This window comes from Lynx rufus, unplaced genomic scaffold (genome assembly GCF_022079265.1).
Source record: "Lynx rufus isolate CCGP_SWC_20201006 ecotype Redwood Valley unplaced genomic scaffold, mLynRuf1.p SCAF_6, whole genome shotgun sequence".
NCBI classification, from domain to species: domain Eukaryota; kingdom Metazoa; phylum Chordata; class Mammalia; order Carnivora; family Felidae; genus Lynx; species Lynx rufus.
The window spans coordinates 50,246,217-50,263,979 of NW_025814878.1; the positions used below are offsets into that span (position 1 = coordinate 50,246,217).

Sequence of the window (17,763 nt, forward strand, 5' to 3'; positions counted from 1 at the left end):
TCTTTGTATATAACTCTTTTAAGAAAATATTTTTATGTCAGCTTTACTCCTTGATTATTAGTATGCATTTATTAAGGCACCTCAGATGATAGTTAATGTTTGAGTTTCTTGGAGGAATTGTCAATCCTGGTAATAGATACCAGAAACAACCTATACTTTATGATGGTCAGCCAGAGTCTTCCTGCTGCTTTAGGGACTCACTTGTCTTCCCATCTTTCCCCAGTTTACTGCTGGCCTAAGAGTGTTGGCAGTTGCAAGCCTAAGCTTAGTCCCGAATAATGTTCCTTTAACCTATTATTTGAAAAGATCTCTGAGACCCAAATTAGTTTCTTTGTGTCACTACCACATTTTTCATTCTGTCCCTTTTCTTTCCATCTCAGAGAGTGCCAACATCCAGAAATGATGCCCTGTATGGTGGCCATTTAATCTGTTGATAATTTCACAGTGTAAGAAAATTTGCTTAATCATGTATCTATTCCAATAGTGAAAACTACCTTCTGATTTTTTTTTTCTGTTCTTCTCATAAATGATTTTCATATAACATGCCAGAACACACAACACCTGTCTGTTAAGAACAGAATTACTAGGCTTTGATTCTTAGTAGTGGTTCCTTCTTTTGGGTAAATATGATAGTTGCTTTTGGTTTACTCATACTTTTAAAATAATGACTAATAATTTCAAGTAGGTAACAAATAGGATGATTATTTAGGAATACTAGAAGAAAAAACCAGGGGGAAAAAGTGCAAGACTAATATCCTGTTCTTTTTGTCTGCCCTGGGCCTGGCAAATTTTGTTTGACATTTCATTTCCTTGTATCATAGTCTAATGAGGTGTATATCTTAGTTGTTGGGTCATACTTATTTTTGTTTTGTTTTGTTTTTAATTTTCAAGGCTTTGTGGGAGATTATATAGTCTTTGTGATCCATGCAGATTGTTTATAGTAATAAGTTCTAGGGAGATAATATAAATTTAGAAAAACCTGTGTAGATATACTGATGTGTATATTAGATAGAGATATTGATATATACGTATTTGAAACTCCTCAGATCTTTAGGCAAGTTACTCCTTTAACAGAATTCATTGTGATAAATTAGAATGTTAATTCTCAGTTAAGAAATATGATCTAGTGTAAACATTCAGTTGTATGTATTATCTCAATTTGATGCTTTAAGGGCATTTTACACAATATATCTTGTCTTAAACAGGACGTATCATTCAAAGGTCTGCTTCTAAAAACGCTAAAAATTTAAAGGGAAGTCAGTGCTGGTTCAATGTGCCACTGTTCGTGTATTGCTTGAGGCGGGTAGGTGGGAGGCGGGGGTCTCTATCAGTGGAACAATGTATCTGATCATGAGTTCAACAGAATTGGGGTACATTTGGAAACCATATTTGAATAGACCATAGATCTACCTTGGATGTGATCTTTTCATTTAAAGTCATCTGTCCACATACATACATTGTGACACAATTTTATACCTAATGTAAATTTATAAAAATTGTACTAGCTGTGAAATGATAATGAATTAGTACTCTGAGGATTTCACTTGATTATTGAATTCACTAATGAGTGATTTGTGTATGAGATACGTGGCTAAGTTAATATGCACAAAACGTTGAAGAGTCAAACTAATGTGTGTTACTTACTATTGAGTTTAATTTAACCATGTTTTACACCATATTAAACTTGTCTTTAAAACATTGTTGTAAATGGAAATTACATTTGCACTGTAGACAATTAACGTATTTTAAGAAATAGCATGCTTTCAAAACTGGACTCAGAAATCCAGTGTAGTAAGATTCTTAACATTTTATTTGTCTAGATTTTTCAAAGCATAGATAAGAGGAACATGAGTTATTTCATGTATATAAAAGGAAAGAATTTCTCCTGCTAGTTTCAAATGAGAAATAATATATTTCATATAATATAATATAATATAATATAATATAATATAATATAATATATAATATAACATATATAGGTCTTTCTATCTTACTCTTCCTGTCTCTTTTCTTTTCCTCCTTTTTCTTTTACTTCATCTCTATGTCCTGTCCTTACTTTTCCTCCTTTCAGAGTCCTTCCTTTCTCTGCCTCACTAAACTAAGAAGTGTTTTTACTATGTAGTAAAGCATTTCCTATTTTAATTAAAGTTTTGAAGTTTATTTTTAAAAGCAGAGCTTTGCTACAGGAAAAATACCTCTATTAGCTTACATTGAAAATCCTTTTCATCATGATGAGGGTAATTATCTGTTACTTCTTAGAAGTAAGCCATAGCTAATTTCTGACTCTGTGTACATGTTTAAAGCAACTTAGAATCAGCTTGGGACATTTCTGACGTCTGCTTATGTAATGCAGCATCCATACTCTTCACTAGGTGTTCATTTTAGCTACAGATGCTTCATATAAAACAGGGTAGAGTAGCTTTCAAAAGGATATTCACATCAAAGTGTAACTTGAACTTGGTTTTTACGTTGCTTGAGGAATCCTTAATGAAGTAGAACTAACAAATTTGCCTTTCCCCCTAACACGTTATCATTATAAAGTTTAAATAAATTTAGACTTCTGTGACTTCTTAAGCTGTATTATATATAAGTGAATAGTTTCATTACTTTGGAGTATTTTAACAATGCCCACATTAAATATTATTGAAATCCTATACTGTGCAATAAGGAAGGTTTCCTTTAATTAGAATTAATTCTGGGGACCATTGATGCTGCTTTTGGAAGAGTAAAAAAATTACTTAAATTAAGCACTGTATTTTAAGTTGGGATCCACACTCTGACTCATTTTGTAGTTTGGCTGATACCTATTCATGAGGCCAACCAAGTTTATCATTTTTTAAGGCCTGGTTCCTAAGAGGGCTTCAGAGTAAGTACAGTGATTGTTGCTGTTAGCCACAGTGCATCCTGATGCTTTTGCTAGTGAATTCTTTGAAGCTGACTGCTTCTTGCCTCTCCTTACCTCCATTTCTCAGTTAGATAAACTCACCTAAATTATGCAGGAATTAATCTTTGATGTATATGATCCTCTTAGTCCCCTATTTAAAAATCACCATTTCAGTGTACTCAGTAACAAAATGTTTATTCTGTTTTAAAACTTCCATTGTGGAAAAAAACCCCTGTAATTTGACTTGCTGAATTGGTGGTATTGGATTATTGCTAGCTTGAAATAAAATACTGTTGGGATACATAAGCCTTCTTTGGATTCTATAGACCATTCTCTATTCAGGTATTATATTCCCCAAATTTCGTATTTTGGGGAAGATAGGGGCTTGTATTATAAATAATAAAATTCTTAGGAAAGGCCGTGTAAATCATGAGACTGAACTAAGACACCAGTACTCTAGACCCTAACTTGTGTTTATGGTGGTGTTCCTTTACCATTCTGGATTCAAAGCCAAGAATCTGCAACAGGAAGAATCCCTCCTTGCTACGGAGTCCCTCCTCCCCAGTCAGGTCACAGTAATGTGGGTGGGAACCAGAGGTTCCAAGCTAGTAAGGGAGTAGGAAGGTGAGCAGCTCCTTTGCTACCCTGACTGGTAGAGAGGTTTGTGAGAAAGCTCAGAAACAGTAGACATAATGAGTCCACAGTCTCGGTAGCCGCTTATCAATAATGACATTTTTTATGATCTAGACACTGTATTTGGTGACAACTTCTATTTTATATAACCCCTTATTATTAAATTCTTTGTCTATTTTAGTAAGCCCACCCCTTTTAACAGCATTTTTAAATTTCAGAACCGTTTGGCTTTAAGTATCAGAGCATGAATTTGAAATGAGTTTTGGTGAACATTTAAGGTAAAGTTATTGAATTTTCTACAGACAGCTTTAAAATTGCCATTATGCTATACAACTTTCTAAAGAAAAACCTGTAATTTTTTTAAAGTTTATTTATTGAGGGGCGGTGTGGAGAATGAGCAGGGGAGGGGCGGAGAGAGAGAGAGAGGGAGAGAGAGAATCCTAACAGTGCAGAGCCCAGTGTGGTACTTGAACCCACGAACCTGTGAGATCATGACCTAAGCCAAAATCAAGAGTTGGATGCTTAACTGACTGAGCCACCCAGGAGCCCCAGTGATTTTTTTTTTTTTTTAATTAGAGTAGGAATCTAATCCTTATTCTTTGGGGGCTTTTGACCTCCTTTAAAAAAAGTTTAGGGGTGTCTGGGTGGCTCAGTTGGTTGAGTCAATTTCAGCTCAGGTCATGCTCTCACATTTGTGGGTTTGAGCCCTGCGTCAGGCTCTGTGCTGACAGCTCAGAGCCTGGAGCCTACTTTGGATTCTGTGTCTCCCTCTCTCTTTGCCCTCCCCTCTCTCTGTCTCAAAAATAAATAAACGTTAAAAAAAAATTTTTTTTTTAAATAAAAATGGCAGTATCTATTGGGTCATCCAAGTTTGCTGGTACAAAGATCTTTATATTTTATGTAACTTTGTTCTTCTAATGGCTATCGACAGAAATTGAATGGCTGTTAGTATAAAAAATCCTTTTGAGGGTGCCTGGGTGGCTCAGTCAGTTAAGCATCTGACTTCAGCTCAAGTCATGATCTCAGGTTCATGAGTTCGAGCCCCACATCGGGCTCTGTGCTGACAGCTCAGAGCCTGGAGCCTGCTTCAGATTCTGTGTCTCCCTCTCTCTCTGCCCCTCCCCTGCTCATGCTCTGTTTCTCTGTCTCTCAAAAATAAATTTAAAAAGTTAAAAAATTTTAAAAATTTTTATTAGAATATTCTAAAAAATAAAAAAAAAATTATTTTTAGACTATTCAGAGAGTTGATGCAACTGTCACTTCTATATAATTCCAGATCATTTTCACTCCAAAAAGCATCACTCCTCATTTTCCCTTTTCTCCAGCCCATGGTAACCACTAATCTACTTTCTGTCTGTTCTGGACATTTTCAGAATAGAATCTTATAACATGGCTTTTTGTGTCAGGCTTCTTTTACTTGCATTAAGTTTCCATGTTTCATCAATGTTGTAGAATACTTCAGTTCATTTGTTTATGGCCAACTAATGTTCCATTCCATGGAAATACTATATTTTGTTTATTCACCAATTGATGGACATTTAGATTGTTTCTACCTTTTAGCTATTATGAATAACTGCTGCTATGCACATTAACATACAAGTTTTAGTGTGGACATATATTTTCATTTTTCTTGGGTAGATACTTAGGAATAGAATTGCTGGGTTATGTGGTAATTCTGTGTTTAATCTTTTGAGGAACTGCTGGACTGCTTTCCAGCGCATCTGTACCATTTTACATTCTCATCAGCAACGTTTGACGGTTCCCATTTGGCCACATCCTTGCCAATATTTGTTATTTTCTATCATTTTAATTATAGCTGCCTTAATGGGTATAAAGGGGGTATATATTTTTGGTTTTGATTCACACTTCCCTAATTACTAATGATGTTAAACATCTTTTTCATGTGCTTAGTGGCCATTTGTATGGCATTTTAGGAGAAACATCTTCAATTTCTTTGCTCATTTTTAAATTTGGTTGTCTTTTTCTTGTTGATTGTAAGAGTTCCTTTATATATTCTGGTTATGAATCCTTTATCAGATACATGATTTGCAAATATTTTCTACTGCACTGTGGGTTTTCTTTTCATTTTCTTGATGGTATCTTTGAAATACAGCGGTTTTGAATTTTGATGAAGTCCAGCTTATTTTTTCTTTGGTTGTTTGTGCTATCGGGTTGTACATCTGCGAAGCCATTACCTAATTCAAGGCCATAAAGATTTCCTCCTGCCTTTTCTTCTACGAGTTTTATAGTTTTACTACATTGCTTTTTTTTTTTTTTTATTTATTCTTCATAGTAGTCAAGTGCTGGGTTTTTTAAATTTCTTAATCACCAGATTACTTCAGCAGTGAGATCAGTGAAATATTTGTCACTTGTTTTCATTTGCTGCTTCCAAAAAGAAAAATCACCAGAATTATGGAATCTGCTTTTTCTTTCTTTTTTTTTTTTTTTTAATTTTTTTTAACGTTTATTTATTTTTGAGACAGGAGAGACAGAGCATGAACGGGGGAGGGTCAGAGAGAGAGGGAGACACAGAATCTGAAGTAGACTGCAGGCTCTGAGCTATCAGCACAGAGCCTGACGCGGGGCTCAAACTCACAGACCGCGAGATCATGACCTGAGCTGAAGTCGGACGCTTAAGGGACTGAGCCACCCAGGCGCCCCTCTTTTTTTTTTTTATACAGAAAACCATGGAGCTCAAACTCACAGCCCCCTCCCCACCCCCCCCCACCCCCCCTATCAGGAGTCACATGCTCTACAGACTAAGCCAGCCAGGCACCCCTACGAGATCTACTTTTGATGATACTTCAGTGAGATGAATTTTTTAAATTGTGTCAGAAACCTAACATTACCCACATTCCTACGTTATCCACTTTATTTAGCAGTCACTGTAAACCCACAGACCATGCTCACAGGGCTGAGGGTCTTTGTAGAGCTTCACTAGCTCCCGGCCCAGAGTGAGAAGCACTTTTCTAGTGGATGAGACACTTGACTGAGCATCAAGAGAACAGAATTTCAGTTCTGTGGTCAGTACAACCTCTTTGACTCAGATTTTTTTCTTGCTACTTTGATTTCTTTATTTATACAAATTAAAAGCTGCACTTAATTATTTTACTGAAGTATCTCATAAAGAAGAAATAGTCTGCATACAAAAGTGCTCTTTTTTTCTTCAGTAGAAAAGTCTATTAATTGTGTCACTCTTGTACGCACCTTTTTAGTGTGGCTTTGGGTAAAATTCACAAAGATATTTTAAAGCTCTTATAGATAATGAAATTTAAACCATGATTCCCTTGGTATGGTTTTGAAATCTTTTGGAAGAAATCTTAGAAGAAGTAAGATAATTATTACTAAAAACATCAATCCTAGCACTTTTGTAGGCAGCTTCTCATTTGGTCACTCTACTGATAATTTCATATAAAAAATTAAAAGCCATAACTTGTTTTATAGATCGGCTCATAAGTGGCATTAAATTGATCTCAGTCTTGAGTGAGGGAGGTAGTGCTTCCCTTTAACACATTTTATTCAGTGAACGCATACGAGGAAGACACAAACTGTTGCTTGTATTTGAAGAAATTTCGCCTTAACCATTTATGTGACAAAGTATATTAGGCATTGTCTAGACAGAATTATAATAAATATAACAATTTAAATAACACAAAACACAGACTTCAAACCAGATGTGTGGATGTACTTCTGATGAGTGCTTTCATTTAATCATAGTCTCAATTAAGATACTACTGCTTTGAGGATGAAGTGTCCCTGACTATAATAATGACAGCTTTTCAAATGCTAATTATTATTTTTTAGTGTTGTTGGGAATATTAAAAGTGGACTTCAGACTCTGGTAGCATAACTACAGAAAGTGCTTATTTTCAAGTCTTCTATTTCCCTACATAAAGGATAAAAGTAGTCTGATTGAGTGGCACAGACTCCCTTCCTCCCCAACCCCCAGTAGCTCCCCTCCGGGTTCCCACCACCAAAAGGACTGTTTACTGTAAAGGTCCGAAAGCATTCATTTGAAAATAGTCCGTTCTTTCACTTAATGAGGTATTATAAATGTGTATATTCTTAAGCTAATTTTAATATGAGGCTTCTTTTGTAAAGCTTGTGATACAAAATTTGACATGCATGAATATATCTTGGGCCAAATATGCATGTCACAGTTTGAAGCACATATCATGTGTCATTGTTGGTAATATCTGGCAGCATATCCTGTGCAAACCCCTGTTTGCTTTTTCTTTCTGCCACATATTTATTCTAATAAGACTTCAAAGGGAACTGATGCTTGAATACCAATTATTTTTCATTCTCTCTCTTATTGATTCTGTGAAGACTAATGTTACCTTTTTTTTTTTTTTTTTTTGGTTCCACAGTTAACAGTGGTTTAAAAGAGAGGAATGAAAACCAACCCTTGTTAAGCACCTGCTGCAGTAGATGTTTTATGTATCTCATCTTATTTCATTATCACAGCAGTAATTTAAAGCTATATATTTGTTCCCATTTTTCACATTCAGAAACAGGCTCCTGAAGATTGATGTAATTTGCTCTAGGCACACAGTCAGTCATGTTGTGAGCTGGGATTCCACCAAGCCTTTGTTAATTTCACTACATTTGACATTTCCAGGCTCTGTATGCTAAGCTCTTACCCCACTTTTGTCTCCCCCCATTCACTCATTTCTCACAGGTATCATCATGCTTCAGCTGCACTCTGCACCCATTAGTGAGCAGGGGACATAGGAAAGAAAAGATTGGTCCTGGACTCTGCCTGAAATGGCTTTATCTCTTTCTCTATTTAAAAAGCTACGTATTTCAAGTTGGAAGCTTCAAGATCTTCTCTAGTCCCTCTGCTGTTTTCATCCTCTTTTGAAACTCTCCTGTTTTCATATATTACATTCTACCACATTTAGCATATTTTACTTTGTACCTACTGGTGTATCTTCCAGTCTTAGGAGATGAAATCATGTAACCACTTACAGCTTTTTTTGGTTTTATTTTTGTTTTTGCTCTAGCTGCCCAAAAAGTGCAGAGTTAAATTTTGTGTTCATGCTTTTAAATTTTCTCTCCACAACACTTTGTACATATTTCTGTTACCGCTTACTTAACACCATGTTACTATTATTTATGTGTACTTTAAACATTTTGTTTCTACCAGCAGCGATGCTGTAGTAAGTGCTCAGTAAATGTTTAATGAGTGAAGATTTCTGAGGTAAATTACCCCCGACCCTCTCTGGTTGTTAGTCAGAGGTCCTATATGTGGGTACTGCTATTGGAATAATTCTGTTCAAGCTCCACATTTGTTCAGTAGTTTTTGTTGTCACCATACACATGCTTTTATTATAAGCATTCTTCATTTTTTTGTTTTGTTTTGTTTTTTGAACATAGGCACGGAGTGCCTAGTTGGTTGGGCGTCCAACTTCAGCTCAGGTCATGATCCCACGGTTTGTGAGTTTGAGCCTGGAGCCTCCTTCAGTTCTATGTCTCCCTCTCTCTCTTTCCCTCCCCCACTCATGTTCTGTCTGTCTGTCTGTCTGTCTCTCTCTCTCAAAAGTAAATAAACGTTAAGAAAACTAAAAGAAAAATAAACTTGGCAGGAATTAAGTACAGTATTCTTCGTTGCAATGTATTCATCTTTATATCTTTGTAATGCCTGTCACTGCTGTTAATGGAGTATCAGTGACTACATGATTCTATAAAATTAATTATATTGTGGATTTGTTTTGTTTTGTTTTGCTTTTTTACCTAAGGATCTGTAAAAAAAAAAGTTATATTGGTCTTCATCATTGTCACCATTTTGGTACAATGAAACTTTTGCTACTTGTTATGTAAAGCTCTTCAAAATATTAAATTTAGTTCATATTTTAAAATTGTCAAATGAAAGTTCACTGATTTTGTTGGTGAGGTTTTTGATATTGGAGGCACTTTGTGCATGGATGGCATATTTACAGTTAATTTGTGTTATATTAGACTTGTAAATAGTAAAATCTAGTTTTTGTAATGCTTTTCAGTATAATTTATGCTGGTTAGTACATATATACAAATGAAAGTATATTACATAAGTAATTTTTGTATATAAATGAGAGCAATCTTTTTTACTTCTTGGTGTTTGTCTAATTCATCCCTTTTCTAGATTCAGTTCTTCTAAAAGACAGTGCTACTTATACAGTTAATGAAACAAATCAAATTACATTCTTTATTAATCAACAAATTGCTAATTGCAGTTACAGTTCAGTATAGCCAATTTAAAAAAAAATACCTACAAATCTAACAAAAGAAATCCTTTGCTATACTTACAGAACTCTTGTAAATCAAATAAATTGTACTTACACATGTAGTGAGTCATCCTATTTCAGATGATTTATAAGCAAAGTATACACACAAAGTTGCTGATGATATCAGAAATTGTTGCTACACCTAGGAATATGCAACATATATATAGTATCAAGAAAATATTTGTTTCTGTAACCTAACCAGCCAAGGGGAATAGAATGCCCATCTAAGACTCACTATAGCAAATGATCAGTTGACAGTGATTCAAGTCAGTGGTTGGAGACCCTGAACGTGGATACTACTACTTGGATGATTCTGTCCAAGCTTTTTTTTAACAACCAGGGCCCTTATCCTCATCAAGTTCTTCTGCTGGCTGTTTCAGTAGGAGACCCCCAATCTACAGTACTCCTCTCCTCCTTTCTGCCTTTTAATTAAGGCCATTTGTAAGGTTCACAACCTAGTGAATCATGCATCTGCTGGGCATTGTTGAGGTTGTATCCTTGCTGAATTTTTGTTTTTCTCTTTCATGATTTTTAATCTCACTTTGTTTGAGTGAATAGAATCTCCTTTTACTATCTGATGGGATTTTCCCTCCTCTTTATGGTCATTGGTTGGCTCCATGGTTTGACTTGCCCTTCTAGCTGTAAATTGCCATTTTTGACAAAACCAATGCTTCTAATTCATATTATATGTTGATACAATATATATGACCAAAACAATAAAATCATCACTAATGCTATGTAGTGACAGGGTAACTATAAGATTAGTGTATCTTCTTATAATCCTGCATGTTTTGTATTATGACTCAATACAAAAAATACATACTCGTATTCAACAAATTTCTATGGAGTGTCAAGTCACATTTAATGAGAACATTAATAGCACTTACTGAACATTTACCATGTGCTAGGCATTGTTCTAAATGCTTTACATCAATTTCACATGTATAATTTTCATGTGCAGGTTTAAGAAATAATACTGAAAGATCTTTATACCCCTCACTCAGTTTCCTCCATTCTTGACATCTTGTATAACCATGGTATGATATCATATCCAGGAAATGGACATCAATACAACCCCCAGGCCTTATTCACATTTCTTAGCTGTGTTCCAACATAAGCATTTCTTGGGTTACCTACCCTCTTATAGCCACAGCCACCTACCTCGCTTCTTCCTCTCCCTAACCTCTGACAACCACTGATTTGTTCTCCATTTCTACAATTTGATCATTTTACTAATGTTATATAAATGGAATCATACAGTATATATGATTGAGATTGGCTTTTTCTGTGTAACATAACTCCCTTGAGTTCCATACGAGTTGTTGCATATATTAATAGGGATGATGATGATGATGATGATGATGATGATGATGATAATGATGATGATTGCTGAGTAGAAGTCTATAGTATAGATATACCACAGATAGTTTAACCATTCACCTGTTGAATGACACTGTGATTGTTTCTAGTTTGGGTATTACAAGTAAAGCTGCTGTGAAGATTTATGTATAAGCTTTTGGAGAATGTAAGTTTGCATTTCTCTGGGGATATTCAGGTGTAGAGCTGCTGGGTCGTATGGTAGATACATGTTTAGTTTTGTAAGAAACTACCATACTGTTGTTCAGAAGGGCCTTTGCCATTTTACATTTTCACCAACAGTGTATGAGTGGTCTAGTTTCTTCACATGCTTGCCAACATTTTATTTTAGACATTCTGGTAGGTGTGTGGTAATACTGCGTTGCGGATTGCAATTTGCATTTCCTTAATGGCTAATGACGTGTGAGACATTTCCATTTGTGGCGTGCTTGGGTGGCTCAAGTCAGTTAAGCGTCTGACTCTTGGTTTCAGCTCAGGTTATGATCTCGCAGTTTGTGAGTTCAAGCCCACATTGGGCTCTGTGCCGACAGTGTCGAGCCTGCTTGGGATTCTTTCTCTTTCCCTTTCTCTCTGCTTCTCCTACTCTCTCTCAGAATGAATAAACATTTAAAAAAAAAGTAAGAAAAACTTAAAAAAGTTTTTTCGTGTGTGTGTGGTTTTTTTTTTGTTTGTTTTTTTGTTTTTTTCCATCTGTATATCCTCGTTGGTTAAATGTCCTTTTAAAATATTTTAGCGTTCTCGGGGCACCTATGTGGCTCAGTCGGTTGAGCCTCCGACTTTGGCTCAGGTCATGATCTCACAGTTCAGAGCCTGCATGGGATTCTTTGTCTCCCTCTCTCTCTGCCCCCCCTCCCCCACTTGTGCTCTGTCTCTCTCTCTCTCTCTCAAAAAACAAATAAACATTTAAAAAATTTTAAATAAAATATTTTAGAGTTCTTCATATACCTAGATTAAGACCTTTATTGGATATGTGGTTACAGATAATCTCTCCCAGTCTGTGGTCTGTCAACATTTTCATATTCTTCATACTATCTTTTACTGAGCAAAAAAAATTTTTATGAGGTCTCCTGTATCAATATTTCCTTTAAACTGAATTTCATGATTATGAATTTCATGACTTAGCATCCAGACAAGTGAACTTAAGAGAAAATAAGATTGAATAAACTTTAAGTCTGCTAAATTGGGATAAAGCTTAAAGTGTTGATCATGGTGGCAGTGTATGTCTTAGGATGTGTGTTTAGGTGGTCCTATGTACTGTAACTGTGCTGTGCTTATATTTTATTATTTCAAAAACTCTTCAGTGTAGATATCATCTCTGTTTATACCCGTGTGTGTGTGTGTGTGTGTGTGTGTGTGTGTGTGTGTGTGTGTGTAATTATTCCTGTTTTACAGTTGAGGAAACTGAGGTTCAAGAAAGTCAGGTAACCGTGCCCATGGACCTATAATAAATGACAGAACCTGGACTTAGAGCCAGTTCTTTCTGGCTGCAAAGCCTGTGCTCTTCAACAACTGCCTTGCATGTTTGCTGCAGTATGTACTTTATGTAAGCCATAACACTCAAAATAACTTGGTCTTAGCGATTTTATCTGTTGTGCCTCTTACTCTTAAGTCTATACATTGTCTGGTCATTCAGCCTCACATAATAAGTCACCATTTCTTGTTTTATCAACTTTAACGTTAACCTGTCTGGTTAACCTGTTTGGCTGTGTTGGAAATAAAGCTTTTCTCTATATCTTATTTCTTGGATGTAAATTTGATTCCTGTGCTTCTCTTCAGTATATCTCCACGGTAAATCAGCCGCATAACTTTTCCTGTACAGGAAAACTTTTCCTGTACAGGAAAAGTTATTATTTCATTTATGAGTAGGGGAAGGACGGGGAGCAGCCAGCCAGTAGCAGCCCAATTTTATATTCTGTTTGGTGTATTTAAGAAATGAGTAACATACACATTTTTTGAAGTATGTTCAAAGTCAAAGGTGACTTTATGAAGTCCTATTATTTCTTACAAGAGAACAAACAATACTACTTCTTGGAAGTCACTGAAGTAGTTTGCATATTTATAAATAAATGGCTAGATTAAGTAAGCATTGTATTATATTCCTGTTATAGTGGCTTTCTTGTGAGGCTAAGATTCAGGTAATGTGGATATCGTTAGCATCATCCAGTTTTATGTATACTAAATCAAAGTTTGCAGAATTCATGTTTGTGGAGTTTTTTGTATTTTTAAAATTCTGTCTGTATTCAGAAGGAAGATCGCTTTTAAATACTCTAGCATAATTTAGTCTTCTCTGCTGAACTTCAGCTTAGGTTTAATGAGATCTGCTAAGAAATTTGCATGAATCTGCCCTGCTGATTGTCCTTCAGAACCTTTGTATTGTATTGAATGCGTGAGCTTTCTGTGAGGAGCTTTTGTTTTAAGGGATGGTAACTCCCGAAATTAAGTTGTTTTCATGATCTTGGTTGTAGCTTACTCACTTAACTGTTCTTTTTTAGAACACTAGATTTTAAAGAATAACAATATGAAGGCAGTCTAATGAATATTAAACAGAAGATATTTATTGGATTTTTTGATTGAGGTATTTTGGGGAATTGTTCTTTTAAAGTAAGGTTTTTGTTACGTGAGAAGTATCACTTTACTTTGATGAGAGTTTTCTTAGTTGTTATTCTACAGAATTTACTTAGAGTATGGTAATAGTACAAGGCCTTCCCCATCCCCCACCCCTCCACCAAGCAAAAAACACCATTATAAAGGTTGTTGAAGTCATACCTTTATTATAACTGCTCAGATTTGGGAGAGTAGGAAGAGGAGAGGTAAGAGAAATAGGTAAGAGAGGTAAGAGAAGAGGTAAGAGAAGGCCATTTCCCTAGGAATAGGAGTGGAGAACACTTCCTGTTTTTTAATATCTTGCTAAGCCCCCTTGGGGCCTTTTAAAAAGTATATTGTTTTCAGGTTGTTATAATATGTATTATTATAGCTAACCACTTCACAGTTAGGTCACCAAGTAGGGGGTGAATGAATCCTGAAAATGTTTTTTGACTTTGCTGAAAATCTTAGTATTTTCAGATCAGACTGGGGATGATACATTTTAACTTTATTTTTATTAATTGAGGGTATCGTCCTGACCCAGCCCCAGTTGTCATCACATAGGCTCGCGTTATTCAGACAGCCTCTCACCCCTCTTCCAAGTCACCGTACACAGTGCTGCTTTCCATTAGTCTTGAGAAAAAGCCTCTTTTGTCACGTCACTTCCTTTGCTAAAAAGTCTTAAAAGCCTCTCCATCGCCTGGAAGATAGAAAGCCCTAAGTGGGTAGTGGCTATTTTAAATTATTACTACAGCCCTCTATTCATTTATTTATTCTTTGAACTCCCCTAACCCTTATTATTTTCACATAGTTAATCCTTGATTTTACATGATATTGTTCTCAGTTTCATCTTGTGTGAAATGTATGTGCTTCCTAAATTGAAGGATACCAGTCATACTTTTAGAAAAATCCAGAAAGAGTTCAATTAGTGAAGTGAATTGCATTATAGTCAGTGCATATTAATTATCAAGATTCTTACCAATTATCGAGGTTTTTTTTCATTGCCACAGATACTTAACTGTTATTGGAATATAATTTTTAACATTTGTTATGTATCCACTAAATACACAGTATAAAGCTGGGAAAGGTAGCTCACATGCTATATACCATGTCTGTTTTTTCATACATTTTAGTTTAATATCCACACTTAAAAACAGATGTTTTTTTAACCAAATTTATAATAGTTATGTTGAAGAAATTGAGATATACCTCTGTGATTAAAAAACAAGCAAACTTGGTTTTTAATGGTTTAATGTCTTTAATGGTTAGGTATTTGAAGTAATTTTTTTAGAAAGCACTGTATGTAAATATGAGTATATTTACTTACAAAGTTATTCTTTTGTACGTTTTTATGATTTTTCACCCCTGGAAACTTAAAGTAAAAACTTACCATCTTAAAATGAAATAACAGTTAAGGGGAGAGGTATTTATTCTCTTTAACATTCATTCATTCATTCATTCAGTGTGTCTCTCTGTGTGCTTGGCTAATTCTTAACTCATTTCTATAACAAACTTAAGAGATACCAAATGTCCCAATGTTCCAAAGAAACCCAGGGGCAGAATCACTTAGCACATAAATGATAGTGCTATTCAGATGGGGTGATTCCAGGGCCTCTGCACTCTGTGTCATGATGAGGCTTTCCTCATCGTTGTTGTGCCCCTTATAGAGGCAGTGTAGAAAAATGAAACCACCCAGGCACCTTGGTGGCCCAGTCGGTTAAGCATCTGACTTCACTCAGGTCATGATCTCGCATTTGTGGGTTCAAACCCCGCGTGGGGCTCTGTGCTGACAGCTCAAAGCCTAGAGCCTACTTCAGATGCTGTCTTCCCTCTCTCTTTCTGCCCCTCCCCTGCTCGCGCAGGCTGTCTCTCAGAAATAAATAAAACATTAAAAAAAAAGAGAAATGAAACTTAGTTTTAAAAGTGGGCAATACATTGAAATTATTAGCAGTAAATTATAACATAGTGGTAATAACAGTTGTCAGAGGATATTCTTTATCTGCTATTTTGAAATTTTTTGGGGTTCTGATTTATTAATTTTTTTTTTTTTACTAAGTGATTTTATTTTATTTTTGAGAGAGAGCGTAAGTGGAGGAGGGGCAGAGAGAGCGGGGACAGAGGATCCCAAGCGGGCTCTGTGCTGACAGCAGAGAGCCTGATGCAGGGCTCAGACCCACAAACCATGAGATCACAACCTCAGCTGAAGTCGGACACTCAACCGACTGAGCCACACTAGCACCCCTGTTTTTAATTTTTTTAATAGAAGTATATATAGTTGATACACAGTGTTATGTTAATTTCAGGCATACAGCATAGCGATTAGACAAGTCTATACTTTATGCTCTGCTCACCACAGCCATAGCTACCGTCTGTCACTACACAATGCTGTTTCAGTTCCACTGACTGTATTCCCTATGCCGTACCTTTCATCCCGGTGACTTATTCATTCCATAACTGGAAGCCTGCGTCTCCTGCTCCCCTTCACCCATTTTGCCCCCCATCCCTCTGGCTACCATCAGTTCTCTCTTTATGAGTGTGTTTCTTGAGAATTTTCAAACATACATAGAAATTAAAATACTATAACAACTAAGCCCATATACCCTCCACCTAGATTCACCAGTAGTTAACATTTTCCTACATTTGTGCATGCTCTGTCTCACACACTCTTTCTCTCTCTCTTCGTTCTCTCTCAACCATTTGAATATATGTTTCAGACAGCTTGGCACCTCATCCCTGAATATGTGAGCATGAATTTCTTAAAGGATATTGTCCTTATAACCATGATCACATCTAAGAATTTGACATTAATTCAGTAATATTATCTGATGTTCATTCTGTATTTCCCCAGTTATTCCAAAAATGTCTTTTATAGCTGATTTTTCCCCTCCGATACAGTATTCACTCAAGATTTATTTTTTGTACTTAGTTGTTATATCTTGCCAATCCTTTTTAATCTTTTCATATTGATGTGTTTTGCCTTTGACTTATTTGAAGAGTTGAAGCCAGTTGTCCTTTTTTTTAAAATTTTTTTTAAACGTTTATTTATTATTGAGAGACAGAGAGAGACAGAGCATGAGCATGGGAGGGGCAGAGAGAGGAGGAAACACAGAATCTGAAGCAGGCTCCAGGCTCTGAGCTGTCAGCATGGAGCCCTACGTGGGTCTGGAACTCACAAACCGTGAGATCATGACCTGAGCTGAAGTTGAACGCTCAGCAGACTGAGCCACCCAGGCACCCCTCTGGCCCAGTATCTTTAGAATGTCAAACATTTTGGATTTGTCCGATTGCTTCCTCACGATTAGATTTACTTGAGGTTGTGTTAAACATTTCTGGTGATATTACCACATTGGTGATGTCATATGCTTCTGATTACACTATATCGGAAGGCATCTGATGGCAGCTTGCAATTTCTGATCTATAAATTTGTAATTCACAGCAACAAAGATGTAAATGTTTGAATTCTGTTTTCATTTTTCAAATAGACAACGACTGAACGACCTTTCATTCAGAAGCTTTTTCGTCCTGTGGCTGCAGATGGACAACTGCACACACTAGGTGATCTCCTCAAAGACGTTTGTCCTTCTGCAGTGGCTCCTGAAGGTAACACAGTCAGCAGCACTAACACGTTTCTTTCATGTCTCTTTGTGACTGAGGTGTAACATAAGCATTCTGCATTTATAAATCACGTTTCCTGGTTCCTTCAGGAAAATGTTTTCATTATCTTGTAAGGGAATAGTCTTTTGAAACAGAATCACTTAATGTTTAATTTATTACTTTATGTATTTTTGACACTAACAAAGTAAGGAATTGACTATCTCTGCTTTTAAATTACTCTCGGACATCACACACTCTCTTACCTCATCTCTGGTGCTCTGGGTCTTTCATTTCTAGCTTCAGTTCTGGTAAATACTGTTTTAAATTTTACATTGTGTTTCTTCATTCTCTAGGAACAACAGATGGTAAAAAAATTTTCTTACCTTTGGTTGAGAATTTAAAGTTCAAAATACTGAATAATGGATA

General features: G+C 35.9%; 1 protein-coding gene across 3 annotated transcripts in view; it reads left to right on the top strand.

Annotated features, from left to right (window-relative positions):
* ATG5 (autophagy related 5) overlaps window positions 1-17,763 on the top strand; it is a 129,084-nt gene that overhangs the window by 92,111 nt on the left and 19,210 nt on the right. For 2 of the 3 annotated variants that reach the window (XM_047102242.1, XM_047102243.1), the window contains one exon: window positions 17,226-17,343. In XM_047102242.1, coding sequence (XP_046958198.1) covers window positions 17,226-17,343 — 118 coding nt within the window. Of the gene's footprint in view, window positions 1-17,225; window positions 17,344-17,763 lie in introns of those variants that run through there. The other variant, XM_047102244.1, reaches the window with a different exon arrangement.